General features: G+C 35.8%; 1 protein-coding gene across 1 annotated transcript; it reads left to right on the forward strand.

Moving 5' to 3' along the window:
* Positions 1–965: 965 nt before the first annotated feature.
* On the forward strand, positions 966–19,193 carry si:ch211-51c14.1 (protein kinase C and casein kinase substrate in neurons protein 3). Its single transcript, XM_058770452.1, has 10 exons — positions 966–1,256; positions 7,333–7,400; positions 9,874–10,030; positions 13,311–13,546; positions 13,758–13,913; positions 14,685–14,860; positions 14,992–15,112; positions 15,817–15,890; positions 17,595–17,674; positions 17,775–19,193. The coding sequence occupies exons 2-10, from the start codon at positions 7,341–7,343 to the stop codon at positions 17,882–17,884; spliced, it is 1,170 nt and encodes a 389-aa protein (XP_058626435.1). The 5' UTR covers positions 966–1,256; positions 7,333–7,340; the 3' UTR covers positions 17,885–19,193.
* Positions 19,194–27,562: the final 8,369 nt, after the last annotated feature.

The following is a 27,562-nucleotide window of genomic DNA, read 5'->3' on the forward strand; positions in this document are numbered from 1 at the left end:
GCAGCTAAATGTAATAAAAGTAAATATGTAAAATATTGGAAAGAGATAAAAATAGGTTATGTGATTCTGTGGAAAGCGATGAGGGTAAGATATTTGACTCCGATTATGAACACATTGTCTTTAAAAATAGCACAGAGATAGAACGGAGATGGTTCATTATTAATTCTCAAAATGCTATTACTATTCCTGAGATTATAAAAATATAACTGAACCATGCATGCAGAGATATTTGGGATGGGCTCTTGTCAGTGTGTACAACAGCTGCCATCTTTGTAATACTGAGTCACAGAGCTTTGTTCAACACAATCTGAGGGTCTTCTCTCATCTCCCCTCTTTTTCCCTCCTTAGGAACCACTGGATGTGCCAGGCAGCTGTTGTGTGGACCTCCTGAGACCATGGGAACTGTGAGATGAAGCATTTTTTTTAAGGTGGGTAAATTGTGATAGTAATAAATGTAGTGGTTACAAAAGACAAAAATTTGCAGAATATGAAATATGTATCACTTTATAATAAGGTTTAATTTGTTAACATAAGTTAACATTAATTATTATGAATGAACAGAACAATACTTCTGCAGCTTTTATTAATCTTAGGTAGTTAATCTCAACATTTACTAATACATTCTTAAAATCGAAAGTTGTATTAGTTAACACACTGAATTAACATGACCATGAACATTTAAGTAACAGTAGCAGGTTAATAAATGCTGTAAAATTTGATCTAAAGTTAACAAACTGAGACCTTATTTTAACCTTATTTTTGTTACCATGAAATCTTTAATTAGGGGGGGTAAGTGAAAAAATGTGCAACAGGTATGTGTCTCTCTTTGTAGGTTTATTCTTGAATGAAACACATCCAAACTAATTGTCTGGACTGAACCCATTACCACTTTACTGCGAGGAGCAACTCTGTGTTTAAATGAGAGAGAGAGAGAGAGAGAGAGAGGGAGAGGGAGGAGTGTTGTCATGTAGTATGATCCACAGAGCGAAAAGTCTGGTCGTCCGCAGCTGCTTCGGAAAGAGGGGGATCTGGAGAGAGGGAGGAGAGGAGAGGAGAGAAAGAAAGTGACAGGAAGCCACCTCATTAAACACTGACAGCGGGTCAAAGGCAGAGAGGAGAAGAAAGAGTGTGTCCAGAACACACCATAAGCATATTGTGGTCTTAGAAGTGGAAAAGCCAGCAGAAAAGGGGTGGTCTGTTACTTCAGAAAAGAAAAAGTGTGAACTAAAAGGAAAGTTTCCCTGAAAAAGTTAGAGGTGAGTCTGTTGTGTCCTTTTTTCTCTATCCTACTTTATTTTTTCATGTGTTTGTGTCAGGTTAGATCACATTGCATTGATGAGTTCTGCAGAATGCATATACTATTTCTGTCTGATGGATTCATAAGTTGCTATATATTTCTTCAGTGTGTGGGTGTGTGTTGAGTTATGTGTGACACTCAAAACGGGGACAGGGGGAGGAGAGAAAAAGAGAGCCAGGGTGGGTGAGGGGTATGGGGGTTTGAAGGGCTTTGAAAAGGGGGAGAAAAGAGAAAATAAGAGGAGAGAAGAGAGAGATTCACAGCAACGTCATGATGATATTTTCAGAGAAATGGGTCATTCCCTCCTCTCCAGTTACATGATCTTTCAAAACTTTCAAATAGTTTTTGATCTCCATTTTGAATGTACTGTTTTGTCCTTTCCAAAATGCAGTTCTTTATAACGTGCAATTCTAGATGGTGTTTTTCTTAGATGTTTTAGAGTACCTTTACAGTTCGATCTCCTAGTAGTGATCATCACACAAAAGACTGAATGCAAACAGGCGACAGTGGAAAAAAATGAAAATACTGTTATCACATAGTCGCCCTCATGTTGCTTCAAACCTGCATAACTTTCTGTCCACTTTGGAACAAAACAGGGAAAGTTTTGATGAATGTAGCTGATTTTTTCATGCAGTTGTGAATGCAGTGGCAATCATTTCATCTTCAAAACTGATGTAAAAGAGCATCATAGAAAATTGGCTTGTGCAATATCTTTTCTATACTTCTTCTGAATTCATGTTTTGAGTGAAAAACGGATTGAAATTTAAATATTTATTCAGTGAAAATCTTCCACTTTAGTATTCTCTCCATCTATTTTCTAAACGCATCGTATTAAACGATTAATCCATGAATGTTTAACTTTTATGTATTATTTATAATTTTTAATCAAAATGTCATATCTAAATCTTTTGGTGAAATGGCAGAATTTCTCCAATCACTGAGTCTGCATAAACCCCGCCTCTTCCTTACAGTTGACCAAAAACCTGCATTTACATCTGCCTCCATCCAATCAACAACCGATGGATAAAAACTTCCCCGTCCTACATGTTTTTTTTTTTTTCATTTGATATAATCCGTTTCACTCTGCTGTATGTCACAAAATGAAAGAAAAGATCTGTCATTACTTCCGTTACATCGTAACTTTTAGAACTGGATCCGTCTGGTTTATGAATAAATTAACAATTTATTCTAAAAGCCCAACTTAAAATAACATGCATGTCAGTCTGTTCCTCACACAAAGCTACAGAAGACTTGAAATATACTCAGGGCCGCTGCTGGCCAAATGGGTGCCCTAAGCAGAATTGTATTGTTGTGCCCCCTCCCACAAATATTATGGAAGTAAAAAAAAAAAAAACACACACCTACTATAGGGGTCAAAATAGAACTTGAATAAAATATAAAAGTGAATAAATGAATAAATTGTAATTAAATTGTCTAGAGCTACAATTGTAATTTGTAAATAATACAGTTACCTATGGCTGTGATTTTATTAATACAGTTGTCTGATTGATTTTATGGTCTCAAGCATTCAGAAATCTCGCTTCAACAATTTCTTGTTGAAGAAATTATAGAGGCTGTGTCATCTATCACAAAAAGGTGGCCAAAAATTAAAGATCAAGTGGATAGTTGAATTAAATGTTTGGTCAATATTAAACAAAGATTTGATCATCCTGTAAGCGTTACGGCAGCAATTACCAGGCCTTTGGCGCCCTTTACAGGCATTTGTAATAATATGTGATGTACATAAATTGTTTATTTTGTATTACATTATATATTTTAACAGTGTTATTCAATGAAACCATATAATTATTAATTAACTAATCATTATTGCCTCATTGTTTTTATATAATGCATTTAAGACATTTTAAAGGCTGTTGTTGGCTTAGGTCTGTTTTTATAACCACAAAAAAATCTTAGCCTAATACTATTATTTGAAAAACCAAAGCCACTAGAAGGCAAGCCTGCAACCATTAGCCGAAAAAGCGTAACGGCTAAAGCTAACATTTCCGATCTGGCAGTACATGGGAATGGAGACCAGAGGCCGTATTTTTTGAATGGATGTCAATGGAAGAGAGGCTTCACTACGCTAAATAAACAGCTTTTAGAGGAAACGGCGTATCATTTAATGAATTGACAGCCTATCTGCTAATCTTCAACATGTTTTACACTAAACAGTAATTTGGATTGAACTATTTTTAGAGTTTACCATGAAAAAAAATGCTTTTTTATAAGAGAAGCACTGACTTTTTGCGACAGGTGGGATTCAGCGTACGGCACTTCTCATTCATTTCTATGCTATCCGTAAACGCCGATTGAGTGTCGCACAACTGTAATGTGATTGTTTATTAAGGGACACGTGATCCGAGTTAGCCATTACGCTCTTATCTCCCTATAGTAAAATAATCTCTGGTAAAACCATGGCTAATTTTCATAAGAGAACATGGAAACTCGGAGAGAATATTAGATGCGTAGGTGGTGGTGAAGTATTAGACATTAAAAAACATTATTAACGTCAACAGCCAAAAAAAGTTTTATAGGATTATGAATGTACCTGAAAGTAATGCACAGGCTTCATCTTTTTTTCCTTTTTCTTTTCTCGGCACTGGATTGCTGATGTCTTTTCACGGGCATAGCTGACCATCAGTTACCATATGATCAAACTGCATACTTAAACAAAAAATCGAACAGAATTAGAAGAACAAGAGCATAAGAAATGAAAGAGAATTTTAATTTTTCGGTGAACTGTCCCTTTAAGCTCATCCCAGCTCATATTCTCTGAGAGCACAAGACTGTCTGGATGGAGAGGAACAGAGGGGGCACAGGAAGTGAGGTTAAAGTTCAAATATAGAGTGATTTACTATAACCATAACCCCTGCAGTGGGAAGAGAAAATGTGGGATAATGCACTGAGGTCCATGAACCCTCTGAGAGGGAGAGAGAGAGAGTAGAAAAGACAGACAAATAACAGCTTGTTCATGCACTTCCCTTCTGTCATCTTGTTCTCTCTCCATGTCTTGTGACAAAATGTGGTTTATTACATTTACAGAAACAAATGGCCACAGGCATGTTGTGCTGTCTGTGGCGTGTGTTTCTGGCATGTGTGTGTTCAGAGCAGCCCAGACATGTGCCTGTGTGGGCATGTCAGCCAGCCACATGTGCCTGTGTTTGCAAGCATATGTGTCAAAGAGCTCATCAACTTGTGTGGTTTCAGAAGAGAACTAGTGTATTTGTGTGTGTTTGAGTATGTGTTGGTGTTGGTGAACTTTCACCCCATGTTTATTTTGGGATGGCTCAAATGTCAAAGCCCAGCGCTCTGGATCAAGGCAGATAGCAGTGGAGAGTATTAAGCACTATCTGTCTGTCTATAACCCACTTCAACACTCGCATCTGCTTTGAGCCATTTCACTTTTCACACATTAACTAGTCAGTAACACATTTTTCATCCAGAAAGCTCTTTGATCCTCTGTAAACAACCTTGTATATAACTATCCTCCTTTCTTCAAGAACTAGACTTCAAGACCATTAAACTTATTTGTTGGAGCCACTTTTTTTTCTGACGCAGTTCGTAAACTGTAGTTTAAATAGAAGAAAACTTGTAAAACACAACGCCCTCCAAGCATGCTATTAGACACAGTACGCGATTCAGCTCTGTCACACATATCTGACTATTGTCTGCCTGTTAAGACAAGCTAGAAATAAATTCCAGTCATTTGTCCCTCTGGCATGTCGAATGGAGAGTACTAGCCTTCTGGTAACTTCTGACCTCTAATTCTCACAGCTAAACGAAGAAAAATAACTACTAGTAATTTTGTTCTAAAGATGTTTCTGTAACTTTGTTTTGTTTGTTGCTCTATTTGATACACCAGGGCTATTCCACTGAATGGGCACCATTTCTGTCCCCAGGACATTATAGGTACAAACATGCATAAAGTGTCCTGCACATTTATCTAACTGGAAATTTTAAATATATAATTTTAAAAATGAAAAATATAGCATTATAGAAAATATAGCATTTGTACATGTCCCCAGTGTCTAATGCTACATTTTAACATTAAATATAATGTTTAAAATCCTTCAGAAATCATTTTGTTTTGCATTTTTGTGTACCTCCATATCCCATCTGTGCTTTACATGCATTTATTTCAAAATAAATTTATAATATTTTGGATAAAATACACATTTTAGTCGTGTCCCCTGGTTTTCACTCAGTCCTGTTAACCTAACACATTCCCCTTTCTAAAATACTGGAAAAATTCCACAAGACACATTTTCAACATAATATTGCAACATCTGGATCTTCTGAAGGCAATGAAATTACCGAAAGCATGTGGTCTTATTTTCTTTTCTGTATATTTGATGATATTGTAACGGTGGCTGGGAGTGTCATTATAAACACACTGTCCTGTTACCTAAATTATTTCTTAGATGTTACTTGTTTATTTTAAAAATACAAATCTTTGTGAATCACTATAATTTGCTGAGTATTCTCATAATTTTATCATGTACTCCATGTGGCTAGATTATATGTATTTGCTAATTTTATCCTAAAATCTCAATCCTGTTACTTTCAGTCCTGTTACTCATATACTGATATATCCTATACTTATATATAGTAACTGAGTAAAAGTAACAGGAGTGAGTAGTGTCATCAGAATTATTATTGTAAATATTAGGCTACATCCATATTAATCTAGATAAATTTTAAAAATGCATCTTTTTCTCAGCGTTTTGGCCTTCTATCCACACTGAGACAATGTTTTTGCCCAGAGAAAACATATGGTTGTTCCTACATTGTTGTTTTATATTACTTTCCTGCAAGTATGATTTATGTCCTGTGGCAATTATGTATTAGACTCATATATGGAATGGCGTTTGAGTGTGAGCTGCGCTATAAGAAAACAATATCCACAGAAAAACTGAAAAGATATTATTTAAGTTTATTATTTTTAATTTATTATTTTTTAGTTATTTATATATTATCTTATAACCTGTCCTCTACCCTTAAACATAGCCCTAACAAAAACCTCAACAGACCACTAGATTTAAATAGAAACATGATTTGGCCTTTTTTAGCAGTGAGGTCTCACTAGTCAATGTTCACTGTATCATTGCGGACATTAACACCTCACATGTGTAGTCAAACCTGTATACTAATATAATGGATACTCCTTCCTGTTACCAGTTTCATTCCTGTTACTAAATAGTTTTTTTCTTTAAAAATAAAGTTAAAACACTATTTTTTTAAATTAAGTTTGGTCCATAATTGATCCTATTGTTTAATAAATTGCATCATAGAAAATTGATAAATAGATGATATATATTTATGTAGATAAATAGTGACTTTTTATGATAAAAATAATGTTTTTAGACCATGAAACCAACAATTTCTTTAAAATAAACACCTGCCTGAGGGGGAAATTAAGGAATTTGTTGACATAATTTTAAACATGCTTTTTAAAAGACATTAGAGTTTTGGTAACTGGACTGAGGAAAATGCATCCATCTTCCACTTAAACATTGTGTAAAAAAGTAAATAAAGTTACCTGAGATGGACCAATACAGATTTCGAATAGTTAAATATGTGTATTACTAGATTCAGTCTTTAAAAAAGATAGAAAATGAAATTTTTTTTGAAGAGTTTTGGAAGCAAATGGCACCCATTCGGTGGAATGACCCACCAGGCATTTTTGACTTATACTGACACCTGGTGGTGTGGATGCAGCATCAACCAAAAACAAATGTTTTTGGTTACTGATGCCACTGTAGAAATGTAATACATTAGTCAGCAAGAATAAATTTATCCCACAAATGAAAGTATGCAGTAAAAGGGGCTTACTGAGGTAAAGTGACTAGTTTGTCATGTAATCTCAACATGGCAGCTTCCACGAGGCGACCCGCCCTATGTAGATTAAAACACTTCAGTGGTCATCTCATGTGACTATAGATGATTTTAAACATTTTTCAAAGGTACTATTAACTAGTTTTTCTGTGAAACGAGTGCACCTTTAAATGTTGTTTGTCATATCTCTATTCCAGACTCCATCATGTCAACGCTCTCGGCAGAGACAGGCCCTGAGGATGCCAACAATCAGAGCTTCTGGATGGTAAGTGAGAGAGGGAGGAAGGACAGCAGTGACTCAGACAGGGTGGTGGACCTTTAGAAAATACCATCCGCTTCTGCTTTATGTATGTGTTAGCGGAAAGAAATGCATGTGGATGATGTGGCTTGACTTGGTTTTAACAGCTAAAACAGTTGGAGCAACAACAGATGACAAGATTTGTTTGCACATTAAGTGGAACGCTTCACAAAAACTTCTGAACACCCTACATTAACCAAATGAAGATTAATATTTGAGTGAAGTCTATTGTACTTCTTTGAGACTACTGCAGCATGTTTTATGGTTCTTTAACCTTTAATCTCAGTCTATAAATTTCATCCATTGTGCCTCCACCCATTTTAATTAGCTCAGCTTTTGTCTCTCAGCTCCCTAATTGGTTTGCCGTTCTGCTCTCCAGTGCTGCTGGGAATCATGCAGAACCTTGCCTTTTAATACCTTTATAAAAGTTGTATTTTTTAGACTGTAGCAATCATGTAGTATTTTCACATTTGGCATGTTCAATCAGAAGTGTTTCTGTGTTAACCTTAAAACACCCCATGGATAAAAATGAGGTGTGTTGGCTCATGAGTCGAAATGTTAACATTTAGTTTTCTGTTTTATATTAGTGCAGTAGTTAACATATTTCTAATTGGTCCTTATGATACTAATAATGGTAATTATGCAATGGTGCTGTATATATAATTACATATCGGCACTTAGCTGTCATGTTCATGTTCAGGCTTATATATAGTAAGAAAGTAAATAGCGAGCTGTTATTTAGCAGTTGCTTTTATCCAAAGTGATTTACAGTATACTTATTTCAGGGACGGCCTCTTGGGGCAAATTTATGTTGGTTACACACATAACACACACTTGTTACTGCATCATAATGAAAGAAGACTTTCTCTTCACCACTGTTGTCTTTATTTTGAAGTAATGCTATTTTCTATCCCCTAGGAAACCCAAAAGAAACAAGATTTTCATGACTATTTCATTACTACTGTATTATTGAATCTGTTTATTAAATAGAATTATATTCTTTCTCGTGGGGGCAGTTGGCTGGTCCCCATAAAGAAAGTAATTTAGGGTTTTACTATCTTTTTTTGTGTGACTAAATGATCATTAACAAAAGTATTGCTGAAAAGTAATTCTGCATCTACAGTAATTGAATACGCATGTAATAGTATACCACATCAACATTGTAGGTGAGTTTTATCTGATGAATATTTATGGGGTTTTCTGTTGTGATTTGTTGTTATTATCAATGACATCTAGAGCTCTTTGAGAGCCGTATGAAGCTGTTTAAGATTCTCCTCAGCTCTGTATTTAGCCTCAGCTCTTTTTGCTGAATTGCCATCCCATCTGGAGCTTGGCCAATGCTACGGTTTGGGGTGAAATGCTCTGACCAATGATGTTCAGTCAGTTTACAACAACCTCACTGCTATCGCCTGCAAGGGTTTTGTTGCATGTCCTACCTTGTAATTGGCTGGCCGCTGACCAGAACTGAGCGCTGTAGGGTTTTTGTGTTCATCCTAGACACTGTGATTGGTCAACCACAGCACTGACTGTAGATTGCAGTGATGAAATGCAGAAAGTTTCGGCCAGAGTTGAACGGGGTTGATTTTTAAACAGGCTTGTCAGTTGGGTAAAACAGTTCTGTTTAAATATTGTGCAGCTTTGAGTCCAGCTGAATGTTATATTCCATTTGACAGGGATCGTGTTATTTGTTTGATTTCTGTGATTCTCTGATTGGTTGGCAGGTGCTGCTCTGCACCGCTCTTGGCCGGAGTTGAGATTCCTCAGCTGTTTTTACTTTTTTCTCAGACTGGGGAAAATACGTGGTACGAACCACAGCTAAGAGAGAGAGAAAGAGAAAGAACCAACAAAGAGTAGCACAGAAAGAAGATGTAGAGGAGAGAGATGAACTGATAAAATTGTGGGGGAGCTGCTAATAAAATGGAAGAACACTCTCCACATCAGCAAACACGACGCCCATTCTGGAAATGTCATTATGTTTGCCCTCCTCCCTCATTCTCTCTCATTTATTGTGTTATTGCAGTTAATCAACCCCTTTCACTGCGCTGTCCATGTGATGCCCCACTTACTGTGGCCTGAATTCTCTCGACTCGCTGGTACTCGTCTAGTCATAGATGTTTATTATTTTTGGGGAGGAATAATGTTTGAATTGTGCTCTGGATTTCTTTGTGCTTCAGGCGTTTATATTAGAAAAAAACCTTACGCTATATTGATAACTTGTCCAATCCATAGCAAACAAACCCAGTGGCCCTTCTGGAAAAGAAATGAGGCCAGTCCCTCAGAGGAGAGAGGGACATCTTCCCTGTGTCTGACAGTAAATTCCTCACTTTTGACCTCTTAAAAGCCTATAAACCTTTAGCGCCAGGTCTTTCATTTTCTTTTCCCTTGATATTTTACAATTAACTTTACAGTTTTATCCATGTTCTGTCTGTCTGTGTCTCAGCCAGGGAACTACCACCAGACAGTGAAGAGGACCGAAGATGCCTTCCAGGCATGTAATGATATAGTGGCGTGTTTCCAGGAGAGGGCCAGGGTCGAGAGACAGTATGCGCAGCAACTTAGTGAGTGGAGTACCAAGTGGAAACCTCTAGTGGATGCCAGTGAGTACTGCAGTTTTGATCAAGATTTTCTGAACAAAAAATGTATTGCTTACTGCTTACTGTGCCATATGTACAGTAGACTGCATGTTATATAAAAATTTGCATTCATAATAGTAAATAAATGTAAATGATTTGCCACGTTTACTTATGTTGTCTTTTTATAACATTACAACAGTTCTAAGTAAATGCTAAATGATTTTGAAAATGAAATGATTAGTTTACCGATTCTTTTATTATGATTAAAACAATAATAATAATACAATTGTTATTTTGAATTTTCAATCAAATGTTAAATTATTAGAACATAATGCTAATGTATTTCTTACTGTATATTGTATATTGCATGTTATTTAAAAGCAGTATGCATAATAGTAAATGATAAATATTTTATGTTTACTTTACATTACAATAATGCTAATAGTTTGCTAAATGATTGTGACATGACCTCACTATTTTAATTCATATTATGCTAATTAATAAGTTCAGAGTTAATATGATTGTTTTGCTTTTTCAATCAAATTTTTAAGCATATTGCTTACTATCTACTGCATCCTATATTTAAAATAGTATGCAGTAAATAACAATAATTGTTTTATTGAGGTCATGTTTACATTTAATTAATGAATTATCCTAAGTGTATGCTATAATGTTGTCATGTGACTTTACTACGTTGTTCGTCTGAGGAAAAAAAATATTATTTAGAATTTTATTTGATCAGATTTTGTCTAAGAATGAGTTCAGTTTTGACAGAATGGTCAAATAATAAGGAAATAACATGAAGGAGAAAGTGATATTTTATGCACCACACTGAAAATGAATAATCAAATTTGCAATGCATTGTGGGTTACAATATTTACCACATTTTAGCAAATGTGGGTTTTTAATGCATACTGTTGTGTGTATACATACTACACACTGAAAAAAGATTAGTATGAGTCAGTGTTGGGTTACTGTAATTAAATTACTTATCCACTGAAAAAGTAAAGTAAAGGATTACTGTTAATTTTTAGGTAATTTAATTACAGTTACTTATAAAGTACTTGCGTTACATACACTAAATAATTTCAACAGTTCTAAAATCAGTATTGAATTTGAAATCTAAATTTACCATCTAAAGATAAAACTGAATGCAGCGGCTTTAACCCTCCGCGCGCCGGTTCATTTACTTTCAGATTTTCCTGATTCACAGAGAAACCTTAAATACTCAGGATGAAGTTGCTGATCCTGACTCGCCGTCTCCTTATTATATGCGCCTTTAGAGAGAAATGCATCTTTATTGATTATGATTAAGATTATAATAAGAGTTTTTGTTTTCGATTTTTTTTTCGTTAAGTGATAATTTAAAGCTTTCTATAGATATATTTATCATGTCTGTGAGGCATGTATTCGCTCAGCTTCGGTTCGTTTTTGTGAAGCGCTCCTGTTCAAGACAAGACGGCAGAAAGCGCATCATGTATGTTTTCTTTGTTTAATAAAAGCACAACCTTTTGTTGATATTGTGAGCGCACACAAATAAAAGTAGACCCTTTACAGTTCCGAATGATGTATTACTCTTACCTTTATCAGAAAATAAAAAAAATTAAAAAATGACGGCGTAGGCTATTTTAAGTTGTTTCCACTGAAAAAAATAAAAATGCAAGTGATTTCCCTGGTGCCTCCATGTCCTGCAGAGCGCGCTTTAGCTTCCACTCCGCACAAATTTGGATAGGTTAGCGCACATTAGCGCAGGTTTAACGTTTAAACCTTGTTATATGCTTGAACTGTTTTAGTATATCTATAGATTTTATTTTAGGCAAGTCGTGATGATTTGAGAAGGCTAAATTGATCAAACATAGGCTAGGATCAGCTCACTGTCTGCCGCTGGCCGCTTGGTCGTTATACATTATATAAAACTTATATTTAACGAACAAAAATACTCCAAACATTTTTCTAAACTAATTAAAAACAAAAAAAAAAAAAAAACGAAACGAAATATAATAAATTTGCCATTACATACAAAACTGAACTATTTTAATAGCCGAAACAGTAGTATAAGCTGTTTTGGGAGAAAGGGGGGAAAAAGACGGGCTCGGGTCGGTAATTCTGATAAGCTGTCGGACACGGGCCGGGCCAGGGCCTAAATTTGAGGCCCGTGCAAAGCTCTACTAGCACTATCGCGAATTCCGTCCGTGTTTTGACTTCAGTAAATCAGTTTTGGTGAATACACACAAAGTGATTATTTTTCATGAGTCCAACATACCGCCGCGCAAGAGACGTGTCTTTCACTATTGTAATGCTGTTAAATAGACAAAAACATTTTATATTTAAGTAGGCTAACTAATAGCATAATTCTTAACCTTATTCTTGAAACACAAAATGACCAATAAAAAGGTGTCAAGCACCAAAACCAGCCTATATAAATCCATATGCTGTCTTTAATTGAAAAATATGCATTGTGTGCGTGCGTGTATTCACGGTCACTCACCCAACGCAAACGCCCACACCTAGATAGATTAAAAAAAAAAAATTAAAAAATAAAAATCAAGATTCATCTCATTTTCATAATTTTTGAAAGAAGACCTGTTCTGAGGAATTTACCTCATAAGAACAGCGCGATCTGACACGGCTTTATTCAGCAGAGAAGATCATTTCTGTAATTTATTCTTACCTACATTAATTAACGTGTTATTTTTACATAAACCTGTATGGATTTTACTAGTTGGGCTTTTCATGAACATCTTGCCAAGCTGAAATGTATTGTTTAACTTTTAAGCTTTTTTGTTATTCAGATATTTTGCAGAGTATTTATATTTGTTAACCAAAGAAGGTTAACATTTTTTATAAAAATGTTTAAGTATTAAAGTTGTGTTAAAGCTAAAAGGCTAAACTATTCTATGTTTGACTCAAATTGAAAGAATAAACAGTTTAATTTCTATTAAGGTTTATAGGGATTTTAAGATGTAGCCTAATTGGCGATTTGAATAATTAAGTTACTTATTGAGTAACTAAGTTACTTTTCAGACAGAGTAATCAGTAAAGTAATTTAAATACAATATTGCTGATGTAATTAGTAACTGTAATTAATTACTTTTTGAAAGTAACTTACCCAACACTGGTATGAGTAGTATGCTATTTCGAACATAATATAAGAGACTAAATCATATGTCATATAGTTAAGGAGCTGTGACCTGTGTTTTATATGAGATCTTTAGTTTAGTGTCTGATGAAGAAGTTTCTTTTTGTGACCTTAAATGGTCCTCTCATTTCTTTCATGAATATGTTTGTCTTCATCTTTGTCCAGGTCCTCTCTATGGCTCTCTGTTACGAGCATGGCAGTGCTTCCTCTCTTCTGCTGACCGCCTCTCCTCGCTGCACTCCTCCATCTGTCGTGCTCTGGTGTCAGAGGATGGAGATCGCATCCGGACGTGGCAGAAGGAGACTTTCCATAAGAAGATATTTGGAGGTTTCAAGGAGTCCCAGGATTTTGAAACTGGTTTCTCACGTGCTCAGAAGCCCTGGGCCAAGAGACTGAAGAAGGTAATGCAAGCATTGCAGTTCTGGGGTTGAAATTTCACTCATTTTATTTGTACACAGTATTGTATGGACAAAACCCAAAAAAATTTTCTATATAAATGCTAACATACGTTAATTGTTGAATAATGAATTTTTGAAAATGAATGTATAGAGTGTGCAATACTAACCGCTGGCCTACATGAATCTGACCTGAATGTGTGTTTTTTTGAGGCAGCTAGAGAAGGCTAAGTCAGCGTTTCACAAAGCTTGCCGTAAGGAACACATGGCTCGTGAGAGGGAGGCCCATGCCCAAGGCAACCCTGACATTGCCATCGAGAAACAGAGGAAGATCCAGGAAGAGACTGAACTGGCTCACCAGGAAACAGAGAAAGTGAGTGCTGTGTGGGGGAGAAAGAGAAAAAGAAAATAACAGTTTCAAATAGTCTTTTATCATCCGAGTTAGGAAAAGGAAGCAGAAAAAACTTTGTTTACATTTACAAGCTGCATAACGATGCAGTGAAATCATGCAATATATTGCACACATTAATGACCAAGAATCAATCTACGGCATGCAACAGAAAAGAGAAAAGAGAGGAATCAACTCAGGTTCAAGGAAAAAGAAACAGATGACTGTACTTGTGTTTTAACTGTTTAGTAATTCATAATACTGTACGTGAAAATCTAGTCTTATTTGTCATGTGACGTTTTTGATAGTCATTCAAGACCGGTTTGAAATCTGACCTATTATATGGACCAATATATATTTTTTTATTTGAGTAAAAAATACACCATTATTACAACTTAAAATAAATGTTTCCGATTTTAATGTATTTTAAAATGTAATTTATTCAATACTGATTTGGCGTTCAAGAAAATTTTCTTCTTATTATCAATATTAAAACAGTGATGCTTAATTTTTTTTTTTCAGGATTTTGTAATGAATAATACATTCAAAAGAACAGCATTTGTATTAATTTATTATATAAATATATATTTTTTTACAGTTGTGAATAAAAAGTTAACCATTGTTTTTATTGTTTGAAAAATAACTGCTTGGATAATTTAAAAATTGTTTTGAAGTTGCATTCAAAATCCAGTTCAATCTGAAGTGGCAAATACACATAACACATCTGACTAACTGGCTGCAAATTCCTGTTTGCAGGTGCGAGCCCGTTATGAGAAGGTTCTTGAGGAAGTGACGCGTTATGCTCCACGCTACATGGAGGAAATGGAGTCGATCTTTGACCAATCGCAAGAGGAGGAGAGAAAGAGGATAAGCTTCCTCAAACAGGCTTTCCTGTCCATCCACAGACACTTGGATGTCACCAACAATGATAGGTGTGTGAGAAGGGTTATACTGTGCTGGTCAAATCTCAGTTTCTGTCCATTTCAGTATTACTCACAATGAGCAAATCATACAAGTTCTTTCTCTCTCTCTCTCTCTCTCTCTCTCTCGCTCGCTCTGTTAGCGTAAAAGCCGTGTACAATGAGCTCCATAACACTCTGATGTCCATCAGCGAGCAGGAAGATTTGCGCTGGTGGAAGAATTCACACGGGCCAGGAATGCCCACCGACTGGCCTCAATTTCAGGTAAATACATGCGGCTTATATCACAAATGCATTTAAATTGACAAACTTTAGCTAAAACTTCTAAAGAAAATGTTAGGGTGTTGTGGGTGTTTGCCATTGTATTGCTATGCAGTTGTTGGGATGCTTAAGCTGGTTTGTTAAAAGAGCCCAACCTGTGTTACCTGTACCCTTCCACTTTATTATGAAATACAGAAGTAAAGTCTTTTCTGTGAATGTGTGAGACTTCTGATTTATTATCTGCTATAGGTAAATAACTAGAAGCATAAATATATTACGATAATTAAAATGACTGTATATGATAACAAATATCAGTTTGCAGGATCAAGCAGCTTAAGTGACTCTTTTTGTACAGCTTGAAGCAACAAAAAGCCTCACACATTCAAGTTACAAATGATTGCACCCGGTCTTATAGTAAAAAATAAGGTGGATTATCTGCGATGAGAAATGTGCAGTAAGTCACATTGATATCGCGCGTGTCCGTAGCAAAAACAAACTGTGACACTTTAGGCCTAAGGTTTGTTTTAAACTAAAGTAGAGTTCTGAGGTTAATGCATTCTTGAGGGTGTTAAAGTGATGTCTTTGTTGTTATCTGTGATATTTATGCATCTCACAGATGCACATCTTCAAATAGACTGCGTTCTATTGTGCCAAAACCCACATTTACTCCTTCACTCACTCCGTCTCTCGCTCTCTTTCTATTTCAGGAGTGGACTCCAGACAAGAAGCATAAAAAGGGAAAGAAGGAGGTGGAGCAGAAAGCAGTAGTGATGGAGAGAAGGTCAGTTTACTACAGTGATATTTGCTGTAGGGTTTCACAGCGCTAGGCTGCCTGACTGTTATTCGCTACAAACCAAACTGGGCCTTTTTGAACTTCAGGCCTTGTTATTGTTTGCTGCTGTGTATTGACCCATTGAAAAGCTCAGTATCCTTGGTTAAGATTGCTCAGACAAGCTTGACAAGGGATGAGCTGGGGATTGAACAGTGATTTTCAGTGAAATATAGAAGCAAACATATCCAATACTGGAATGAATTGTGACATTGCAAAACAGTTTGTCTGTTTTTCTTTACAAAAAATCAATAATTTATGCAATATTGTGAGTAAGACTGTGGAGACTGTGAATCACAATTGAGGCAAATGCTGATAAGCCAACTGAAAAAGAAAAAAAACTTTCATTTAAAAGACATTGCAAGTGATAACATTACACTAGTTCCTAATGTTTCTACAACACATTCACTATGGTACTGTGAACCCTTTAATTGCTATCTACAATAATCTGAATCAATATGAAGAGTTCAGATGCAAAAGCCTCTAAGTGCCGTCTGAAATTTTCTCCTAAAATGAGCAGTTTTATCAGGCTCCTATGTGTAGATTCCGTAATTTCACTTTAATGGCTATGAATAGGTTCTTTTCATTGCCGTTAAAGTGAAATAACTGAACATAAACATAGGAGCCTGATAAAACTGCTCATTTTAGAAGAAAATTTCAGACGGCACTTAGAGGCTTTTGCATCTGAACTCTTCATATGTAAATGAACTGATGTTAAGCTAGTAACATCAACATCCTTGGAGTAAATGATAGGTGACACACACTGTAGTCCACAGACTTCATGACTTCTCAGGAAGATTTAAAAAAGGGAATAAATCAGCTTTTATCTTCTCTGTGTATTGTAAGAGCTCTGGCTAACAACAATTTGTTTTTAGCATTTATGGATAAATTCTGTTTAAACCTATCCAAGGGACAGTAATAGTCTGAAATGTTATAGCATTGGGTATCCTTTTTAGACAGGTGTGGAAAAAATGGACCCTAAAATTGTATTATCTTCATAAACTTCCTTTACTATCCTTCTTTTGGTTTAGTGTTTCACAGTATTAGTTTTGTAAGGTGTATGGTTCAAAAAATGTTATATTTAAGAAATAAACAAATAGACAGTTATGTTTCTATGATGTATTACAATAGAAGCCTGTTTTTGCCGCATGCTTTGATTAATCAGAATTATGACATAAAAAGTTATGGCAAACAAGATGAAATTATGAGGTACTAAATCATAATTATGAGTAAAGACTCAAAATTTAGCATAGTGGAAAGTATTAGATGAAAAGTCATAATTCTTAGAAGATTTGTTTATAATTAGGACTTTATTTTATATTGTTGTTATCATTTTGACTTGTGTCATAACGAGTGTCATAATTTCGATTTATTGTGTCTGTCTAATGAATTAGTATGTCACAATTTCAACCTTTTATCTCTTACTTAATGATTAACCAAAGCATGATTCTGGCAAAAATGGGCTTCCATAATTATCCAACAAAAGGGAACAAGTTTGGATTAAACTATCCACACATGCAAGATTTGCATTAGAAAAGAACAAAGGCTTGTCTGCTGATTTAGTGGATCGTGATGGTTTCTAAGGTAGGGAGTGGTCAGTAACATCTTTAAGAAGGGGCTTATTTTATTGACTGCCTGTTTCCCTCCTCGTCTCAGTGTAATGATTGGAGGAGTGAGAGTCAGAGCTCTCTATGACTATGTTGGACAGGAGACAGATGAACTGTCCTTCAAAGCAGGTAAGCTGCCTTTGTTTATGTTTGTGTATTCATATATTGTGTGTCTGTATAATGTACGTGTGCCACCTCTGACTCTTTATGTTTGCGTGTGTGTGTTCAGGTGAGGAGTTTCTGAAGATCGAGGATGAGGATGATCAGGGTTGGTGCAGAGGCATGATGGACGGAGGGAAAGAGGGCCTTTACCCTGCTAACTACGTGGAGGTGGTGTAAAACCACAGGACAACATCGAGCTCTAGCTCTGGGGTCCGTAAAATGCCTACAGGCGCCCAGGTTTAAGCCTGATTCACAGCCATTTTTATTGAAGATTGCTTTGTTTTCTGTGAACGGATGGCACACAGGTATGGGTTTAGAGTTGAATTGAGTGCGCTAAGTTGGGATCAGAATGAGAAAATGTTTCCAAAGTTCCTTCACCACGATCTTACTTGAGAACATTGTAATGTTATATTTTATTGTGTGTCACATTGTAGCTTTAAGTCAAAAATGTGACCCTGGACCACAAAACCAGTCTTAAGTCGCTGGGGTATATTTGTAGCAATAGCCAAAAATACATTGTATGGGTCAAAATTATCCATTTTTATTTTATGCCAAAAATCATTAGGATATTAAGTAAAGATCATGTTCCATGAAGATGTTTAGTGCATTTTCTACCATAAATATATCAAAACTGAATTTTTGATCAGTAATATGTTTTGCTAAGAACTTCATTTGGACAACTTTAAAGGTGATTTTCTCAGTATTTAGATTTTTTTTGCACCCTCAGATTCCAGATTTTCAAATAGTCGTATCTTGTCCAAATATTGTCCGATCCTAACAAACCATACATCAATGGAAAGCTTATTTATTCAGCTTTCAGATGATGTATAAATCTCAATTTCGAAAAATTGACAATTATGACTGGTTTTGTGGTCCAAGGTCACAGATATGCAGAGATTTTCATACGTTATAATATGATTAGGTACCGAGATCCTCTAATATATATATAGAGAATATGAACTGCATTGTCTTGATGCTTGCATGAACCTACAGAGTATTTTAAGGACAATGTCTCACACCAAAGACTTCACTGCTTATTTACGTTTTATCAGTGACATATTTCTTCTGATGAGAATTACATTATATCTGATGCCTGTGTAAAAGGGGCCAGATGGTTATGATGTCATCTACAGCTGCGAATTTCACGCAAGGTGTTAATAGGTATGATAATATGCTATTTTATCCACTTTGGTCTTGCTTGTTAATGTCGCTTGTCTCACATTTAGTAATTTTAGTTACACAAAGGCAGTACTAATCAACACCACTTTAAAGTGATAGCCATGGGACTCATTATGGTCTCTTCTTGTGTATTTCTGTTGTGTTTTAAGATGTCAGTCTAACCAAAGAAAATGTATGCAAATGAGCACAGTGTTTGTTTGTGCCGAAGTGCACAAACAAGAGTAAATTACATTGGATCAGGGCAGTATTTTCTGCACCATCACTAATCTAATGCGAACGCTAGCAGTATTAAAAGGGATACATATTACTGTGAGTCTTGTTCTTATTAATCATCTTGAAAAAAACATACACATTATTATACATAGACCCATTTAATTTGTACTGTTCATATTTCATTCTGTGCATATCCTGAGGCCACATGCTAGTGCAAATATATGGGGCTGTAAATAAATGTTGGTGTGTGTGGGTGTAATACTCGGCTATAATTTGGGACAAAATTTTCTAAAAAAAAAGATTTTTAAATGTTTTTGAAAGAAGTCTCTTATGCTCACCAAGGCTGCATTTATATGATCAAAAATACAGTAAAAATAGTAATATTGTAAAATAGTTTACTTAAATATTTTTGTTGTATTTTATTGTATTTGAAAGAAGTATTTTATGATCAGAAATACAATAAAAAAGGATAATTTTTAAATTGCAATTTAAAATAGCTGCTTTCTATTTTAATATATTATAAAATGTAAATGTTTTCTTGTGATGGAAAAGCATTACTCCAATCTTCAGTATCACATGATCCTTCAGAAATCAGTATGGTGATATGCGGCTTAACAAAAAAAATCTTATCAATGTTGAGAAGAGTCGATATCTTTCAAGATTCTATGATGAGTAGAATGTTTAAAATAATAGCATTTATTTTATATTTGAAACTGAAAAACTATAAAAAGTAAAAAAAAAAAAAAAGAATAGCATTAATTTGAAATCTTTTGTAACATTACAAAACCATCTCTTTTCGATCAGTTTAATATATATTAAGTTATATGTGTGTGGACTCTTATATGAGTCAGCCTGCTCACGTATCTCAGGATTTCAGCTCCACTGGACCCCGCAGCACATCTTTTAATAGTGTCAGATCATTCAGTGTGTTGCCCTGAGTGGTTGTCACACACATTCTCACTCACATACATGCTTTTCGTGCATCATGAGTACATGAGTCAGAAATGTTCCCACTCTGAGCCTGATTTTCCTAGGGTCAATTCCTTTCCCACAGTTTTGCGCAACATTAACCTTTCCCCTTTGCAAAAATAAGCACAGTCCATAAATGTGCTGATTACTGCTGGCTGTCTGCATAAAGTTCCTCACAGGGAAAATAATCGCGCTCAGGCTAAGTAAAGCTGGCATAAGCTATGAGTAGGTCAATGATGCAACCAATTTCGTCCAAAAAAAAAGTGCTTTTACTTTACCATTTTTAAACTCTCACATACACAGTTTGCCAAGCAAAAATGTAGGTGCTTGCTTTCGTTGCATGTGTCACACAGTAACTATAATGAATTCATACCTGAGAACTGTGATGAGGAGGGTGCCTACTTATCAGGCCTAGTGAATAAAAAGGAAAATTTGTGCAGAAACTGTTCATTTTATCCACATTTCTTTACTCTCAGATGCCAGGACAATTCTTGCCCTACTGACTATCCTAATATAGCATTTACAACAATGCGGTCAGTGCTGGCAACACTTGGGTACTTTCACCAAACAGGACACTCAAGGGTTTCAAACTTATCCACTAGCAGCTTTGGGGTTATTCTGAACAAAAAGGCTTCTAACAATGGCAAATGAAGGCTTTTTAAAGTTGTTTTCCAGCTGGTAGGTACATTTCTATAGGGTTTCTGAGGAAAGGGGAAAATATGCCTTATATATATATATATATATGACCCTGTGAAAACCCAGCTAAAGTCAGTTTTTTGTGATTTACTGCGTTCTACATAAAATCATCCTTTATAAGGTAAAGAACATTCTGTGAAAATGTAACCGTGATATCTTTAATATCAACTGAGTGAGGCCATGCCAAATATTAAAATCATAGTGAAATATATATATATATATATATATATATATATATATATGTGTGTATATATATGTTTATTTCTTTGCATAAATTCTCACACAGATCATGAAGGTCACAAGGCTAATATTTATTCAGTGAGAACTAAACATCTCGCACTCAAAATGGAACAGCAAAACTATTTCTGCAGTACATGGCAATAGTCACAGTCTAAGCAAAGAGAATAAAGATATTTATGCTGTGAACACTGTGTTCTGCTGTCTGCCAGAAAGAACACTGTATTCCAACCTCAACCCTGCTGTTCGTGGATGCTTTTATAGATCAATATTATTTTCAGCGGACACCAAGCACCTCTCAAATTTCATCATTTGCTTGCCAGCATGTTCTCATAAGCTGATTATCTTACAATAATGATGTGCTCTATTTATCATTTCAAGTGGGTAATTGTTATGTAACTTCTATAGAAATGCATAGCAAGGCCTACTGCTGTCGCGTAAGAGGTGGTGTGAGCCAGCAGAGGGCGCTGGTGATTTATGAAGCAATTAGCTTTGATAACCGATGGTCTGTTACTGCTAAACCCATAGACCCTGACATCAAACACAGCTGGGTCTGGACCGGCTTTGCTTCGAGACCTTGTCGAGATTTTGTATTGGACATCAAGTGGCAGCCCAGTATCATAATGTTTGTTTTTGTGCAAAGGTAAGTACAAATTTTATTGAAAACAAACACTGGAATGTATAAACCCAATCAAGAAAAATATGCAAAATTATTAGATTAGACTGAAAAAGAAAACTGCTTTTGTAGATAAACAACAGAAGTGCAATTTTAGGCCTATAGCAGCAAGCCCTGTGCCAAATATTGAATTATCATTAGCCATATTTCTACGTGATAAATTAATCTGGTCGATAATGCCAAGTTTATTTAAACCCTGTTTTTATTTGCTACAAGCTTTGCTATTCTAATTATGCACAATCGTATAGCCACTAGTCAGTAGCTTTTTCTCTGCTTTTCATTGTTAGATTACAAACCTCCGACCCATGTGTTTTACCTCATCCACCAGTGACACATTCACCCTCGCACCGACAGACAGAAGCCGCTTAAACGCGGTCATTATATTTTCAACGGGATGCGTGTGCGCGCGCGTACGGAGCATGCTGTTTTAAGAGATGATCTTCTCATCATGATTATGGAGGTCTATATTTATGTTTATTTAAATCGTCCTGTCATCAAGTCTAATGCTTATGCAAACAAACATGCGTGGATGTATGTTGATGATTTTAACTCCATGCGTCTGTGATAAATGCACATAAATGTGTATGGATATGTGTGTGGGGGGTGACTCACGCTCTTCCAGCGAGGCACACAGCATATGAGCAGTTCAGCAATCTGTCATTCACAGGCTCCCCCTCACTGTCGTGTGTGTGTGTGTGTGTGTGTGTGTGTGAGAGAGAGGAAAAAGAGAGAGAAATAGAACGACAAAGGGAAACACAGTCACCCAGAGACATGAAGATTATATCCTGTATTTGAGCTCTGTGTAAATTTATATTTTCCCTTGAACCAAAACAGATTTTTTAGTGTGTGTTTCTGTGTTAAATTTTACATAGGAACATGTTGCTAAATAATAATAGATTATTGAAAATTATTACACTGATCTCTGGATAGTTCACCCAAAAAATGTAAATTCTGTCATCATTAGCCCCTTCCAGTAGCTAATTGTCATAAAATTACTGGAATGACTTAAATCGGGAAAATAAACCGGTAAATACAAAAATGCTCTGTTCACACAGGCGATGACACTCCGTCTTTTTACCGGCAAAGCACCATTCACACATCAGTTTCAAAATAGTCTAATGCTAAATTCTGTGACATCTTCAAACGGAAATGACCTCTAATGCAGAGTTAGAATTATATACACAATCTATGCATTTGTTAAATTTAGTTCTAGTTAGTTGATTTGATCAATTTGTGGCTTTTCGTTTCTATTCATAAAGATGCATGATAAGACCATGTTTATACCATCTGCACTGTGATTGGCTGGATTAGTTCCACCTTGTCCTTGTGTCGCTCACATTACGAGATCACATGGCAATAAAATCAAGCAGGTTTGAAAATATCGTAGCGTCTGTGATAGCTCGAGACAGGTTCGGCTCATGTTGCTAACCTGCTCATACTTAACGAGCTTCGGCGACCGCAACGAGCACCGATTTGGTCACAATCCAGGGGTTTTGTCGCAGACTGTGGAAATCCAGCCAAAAATCCTGTAGTGTGAGCCTGGCTTAACTCCTCCCCGAACTTCCCGCTCTGTATCTTGCTCTCTCATTGGCTGTAGGTCATCGCCAATGTATTTTTCAGTCAGAACTCATTTCACACAGCAGGACTTTGAATCGCAGACAGGTGAGATATTTAGCATGCCATATATTCCGTGGGTGTTGGTGACGCGTCAGTGATTCTCTCTTTGATAATACACACTGTGTTATTGTCACTGGCGTGAACGAGCACCGATTTGCCCTTTGATTTCAGGCATTTGTCTGCGATTTCGCAAAACCTGTCGGTGAGTGAAAATGGGGGCTAAAAAGGTGCAGTGTGAGCTCGGCATAAATAGCTGTGCCTCCCGGTGTTGTGTTTGTAAACATGGAGGGGTATAGGCAATCAGTACTTTTATTGATTTTGTCATTTTTGTGTCAAACTGACACAAAAGCTGCTTTTGGCCCATAGACATTGTATTAGATCACTTCAAACTAAACCATGTAGCGGAGTAAATGAGTCATTTCCGTCAGAATGTTATGATTGGCCCAGAGTAGACGTCTTACATCAGTACATTCTGAACTCGTATGTCCTTATACTGGTAATCTTGTTCTGCCTTCACACAGAGCACATTACTGGTAACAACTTCTCAAACCGGTAAATTGCCAGAACGAATTTACCTGTATTTTTGAAAAGGTCCTGTTCACACATGATCTCTTAACAATAATTTACCGGTAATTTATCAGTAAAGACTGTATGTGTGAAAGGTGTTCTAAACCTGTATGAACATCTTTCATCTGTTGGACACAGTTTCTTTTTTTCTTTTAAGCACAAAAGAAGATATTTTGAAAAATGTTGGTAACCAAACAGGTTGACGTTGGACATGACGTCGTTCAGACATTGCATTTTGGTTGAAAATGAAAATCTGGTTGATGTCAATATTTGGCATCAATTTGACGTTGACTTAACATTGGATTGTGGTTACACAACCTAAAAACAACAAAATATCAACGTCAGCTGACGTTGGTATCGAACATCAATTTAACATTGGCATTTAACATAGACATTGAATTTACATAGAATTTTGGTCACCTGATGTCGCAACCGAAATTTAACCAGATATCAACGTCTTTATGACGTGGTGTGCCTGCTGGGTAGCCATTGACTTCCATAATATTCGGTCAGTCAATGGCTACTGTCAACGGTTCGGGTACCAATATTCTTTAAAAAAAGTTCTTTAAAACTCATACAGGTTTTGAAAAAACTTGAGGGCATGTAAATGATGACAGAATTTTCATTATTTTGTGAACAACCCCTTATGTGGCGTTCAATTGATATTTCCTACTATAGAGTGCAACAGTGCCTGCCCACTTTTATAATTTTTTTAGCTGCCCTGATTCCAGAATGATTTCCAATGCTGTTAAACACAACCAGTGGCATCACTATAGGGATTCTGGGCACATTGCACTGATTTTGGTTTGGTGCCCCCTGAAAATCACTTTCAGTGGGTGGCAGGGGTTTGGCGATCTCAATTTAAAAAAAAAAAAGATCCAAATAAGGCAGATCGATAGCTTCAAGAAAGGCATAGTATCAGTTAACAACCTTGTAGCACACAGTAAGCTTTTATAATTAAAAATCAGTTCTCATGTTGAATAAAAAGAAACATTTTATTTTTGTTTTTTATTTTTATTTTTATTTCTGTAACCTGATTGTTGTCCTCTATTTGCCCTCATATGTGGCAACACTTTATATAAACTAATCTGGGTAAATGAAACCAGCACTACTTTCATGGATCAAACCACAGACTCACTCACGGTCTTTTGTTTCATTGCAAACATGTAATTGTGTCTCAATTATTGACTATATAGTGAAAATTACCTCATTAGTATTATTATGACTGTAATGTTGTTGGTGAGTGTTCATCTTGTTGCTAGGCTGGTTTTATTTTATGTGACTATTTTCCTTAGTGGAAGCTTTAAAATAATATGCAAGATTATAAAATAATTTCAACTCAAATGAATATTTCATGTCCAAATGTTTATTTATTTTGTGAGAAGTTATGTAATAAGTGGCATAATGTACAGTCAGTTAGTCATTATTGTAAAATAAACCCCTTCAGGGTGATACCAGGTCACCCTGCCTGGGTTTATTTTCCGATAATGATCCACTGACTGTACATAACACCTCCTTGCAGCATATGTTCATAACCCCTTTCTGACTAATCATGCACAAATGACCATAAAAAATCTTTGAAATACTGAACAAAGCAATTTAAAGTAAGACATCAGTCTTCACTGGTGTACAGCAAAGCTGCCTGACCCCTATCTGCTACCATTATTAGAAAAATACAAAAGATTTTTAGGCTGAAATTGGCACCCAAAGAAAATTTCCACCAAGAGGACAAGTTCATCAGTCACCCTGACCCTGGAGCTGTGCTGAGAAAGAGGAGAGTTATAAGACCACTAGATGTGTCATCCAATCCAATCAGGTATACGGCTGTACGCACTGTGCGTACCATGAGCGCTCAGTCTGACCTGAGATTTGCCCTGCAAACATTTCAGCAGTAAATTATAGGCCCATTTGTCCCGTATTTCTGTCGACTGAACCAGCCATGCCATTTAATAAAGTCTTTTGCATGCCAAAGTCAATTTCTTCTTATAAACATTACGTCAAATAGAAAGAGAAAATCGTGCTACATGCACTTTCATGAGATTGGGTCAGACTACAACAATTAATTTGTAGCCTATTTTACAAATGGGAATACAACGAATTCATGACATTGTTTTACATTCAAGCTACCCGTAAAACTTATAGTGAAAAGTTATTTAAAATCATCTGGAATGCAATAAAGTAATTTTTAAAGCATTTGCTGCATGGATAAAAAATAGGCTAATAAATAATTCACATATCAGACAAAATTGCGTTGCATAAAATCCTTTAAATTTTAAGGAATTCAGTGCAGAGCAACATAAAAAAAGAAAAGCGTAATCGGGCCTGTTTTTCCTTATTTTTATATTTTAGACGGTGATGAAAAATGACTTGCCATCTCCTCATTGGATGTGCCTTTAGAGAGAAATGCATCTTTACAGATTACATAATGAAAGAGTTTTTGTTTTGTAAATAGATATATTTATCATATTTGTGACTCAATTCGTTGAGTTTTGGTTCATCATTGTGAAGCGCTCCTATTCAAGACAAGACGGCAAGCGCATCCTCTGTTTTCCTATTCATTTTATAAAAGCACAATGTTTTGTTGATATTGTGAATGCACACAAATAAAAGTAGACCCTTTACAGTTCCGAATGATGTATTACTCTTACCTTTATGAGCAAAAATGATGGCGTATTTTAAGTTGTTTCCACTATAAAGAAAAAAAGTGATCGCTCTGGTGCCTCCGTGTCCTGAAAAGTGCGCTTCAGCTTCCACTCTTCACACAAACTATTAGATATGCACCTAGCACACATTTATATAGTTCAAACATTTAAACTAACATTGTGATATGCTTGAACTGTTTATATCTATAGATTTTATTTTAGGCAAGTCGTGACGATTTGAGAAGGCTAAATTGATCAAACATAGGCTATGATCAGCTCACTGTCTGCCGCTGGCCACTTGGTCGTTACTTAAAAAAAATCAACATATAATGAACTTGGTTGTTGTAACTTGGTCATTACATATAACGAACAAAAAGTGCTCCAAACATTTTTATAAATTAATTTGATAAAAAAACTAAGCAAAATATAATCACTTTACCATTACATACAACCCCCTGATATATGCCACACTTTCAGCCTAATTCCGTGTAGCCCAGTACAAATAAATGGTTTTTTGCTGGGGTGATATCAGCACAGACATAAGTATTTTGTTGGTTGTTTATTAGCAAATTTGTGATGTAAAGCACACACTGACGGCTGGGAAAATACTGATTGGTTACCTCACCCAAAAATGAACATCCTGTGAATCATTGTTATACACACTCATGCCATTGGAAACCTTAAACTCTAAACATATTGGATTTTTATGTTTTTGTTGCGATCCACTTTTGTTGGAGTGGAGCAGATTGGATATTTTGCTAAATAAAAAAGTTTATGTTCCACTGAACAAAAAAGGCAATCAAGTTTTACGCAACATGAAAACACGTGTGTAAATGATGACAACATGTTTATTTCATTTCATACAGCAGAGCATTTCTCACCAGATATAGATGAGTTGTCACAATTTTGTAGAGAGGAGCGGGGCAAAGTTCCTTTTGATCTTTGTGCCTCTGACCAGCAACTACAAGAAACATTTTGTGGAGGTTATTGAGGGTGAACAGTTATTAAATCGAAGGGTTCACAAACATTTTCCACCCTGCACTATAAATGCACTTAATT

Source organism: Onychostoma macrolepis, chromosome 03 (genome assembly GCF_012432095.1).
Source record: "Onychostoma macrolepis isolate SWU-2019 chromosome 03, ASM1243209v1, whole genome shotgun sequence".
NCBI classification, from domain to species: domain Eukaryota; kingdom Metazoa; phylum Chordata; class Actinopteri; order Cypriniformes; family Cyprinidae; genus Onychostoma; species Onychostoma macrolepis.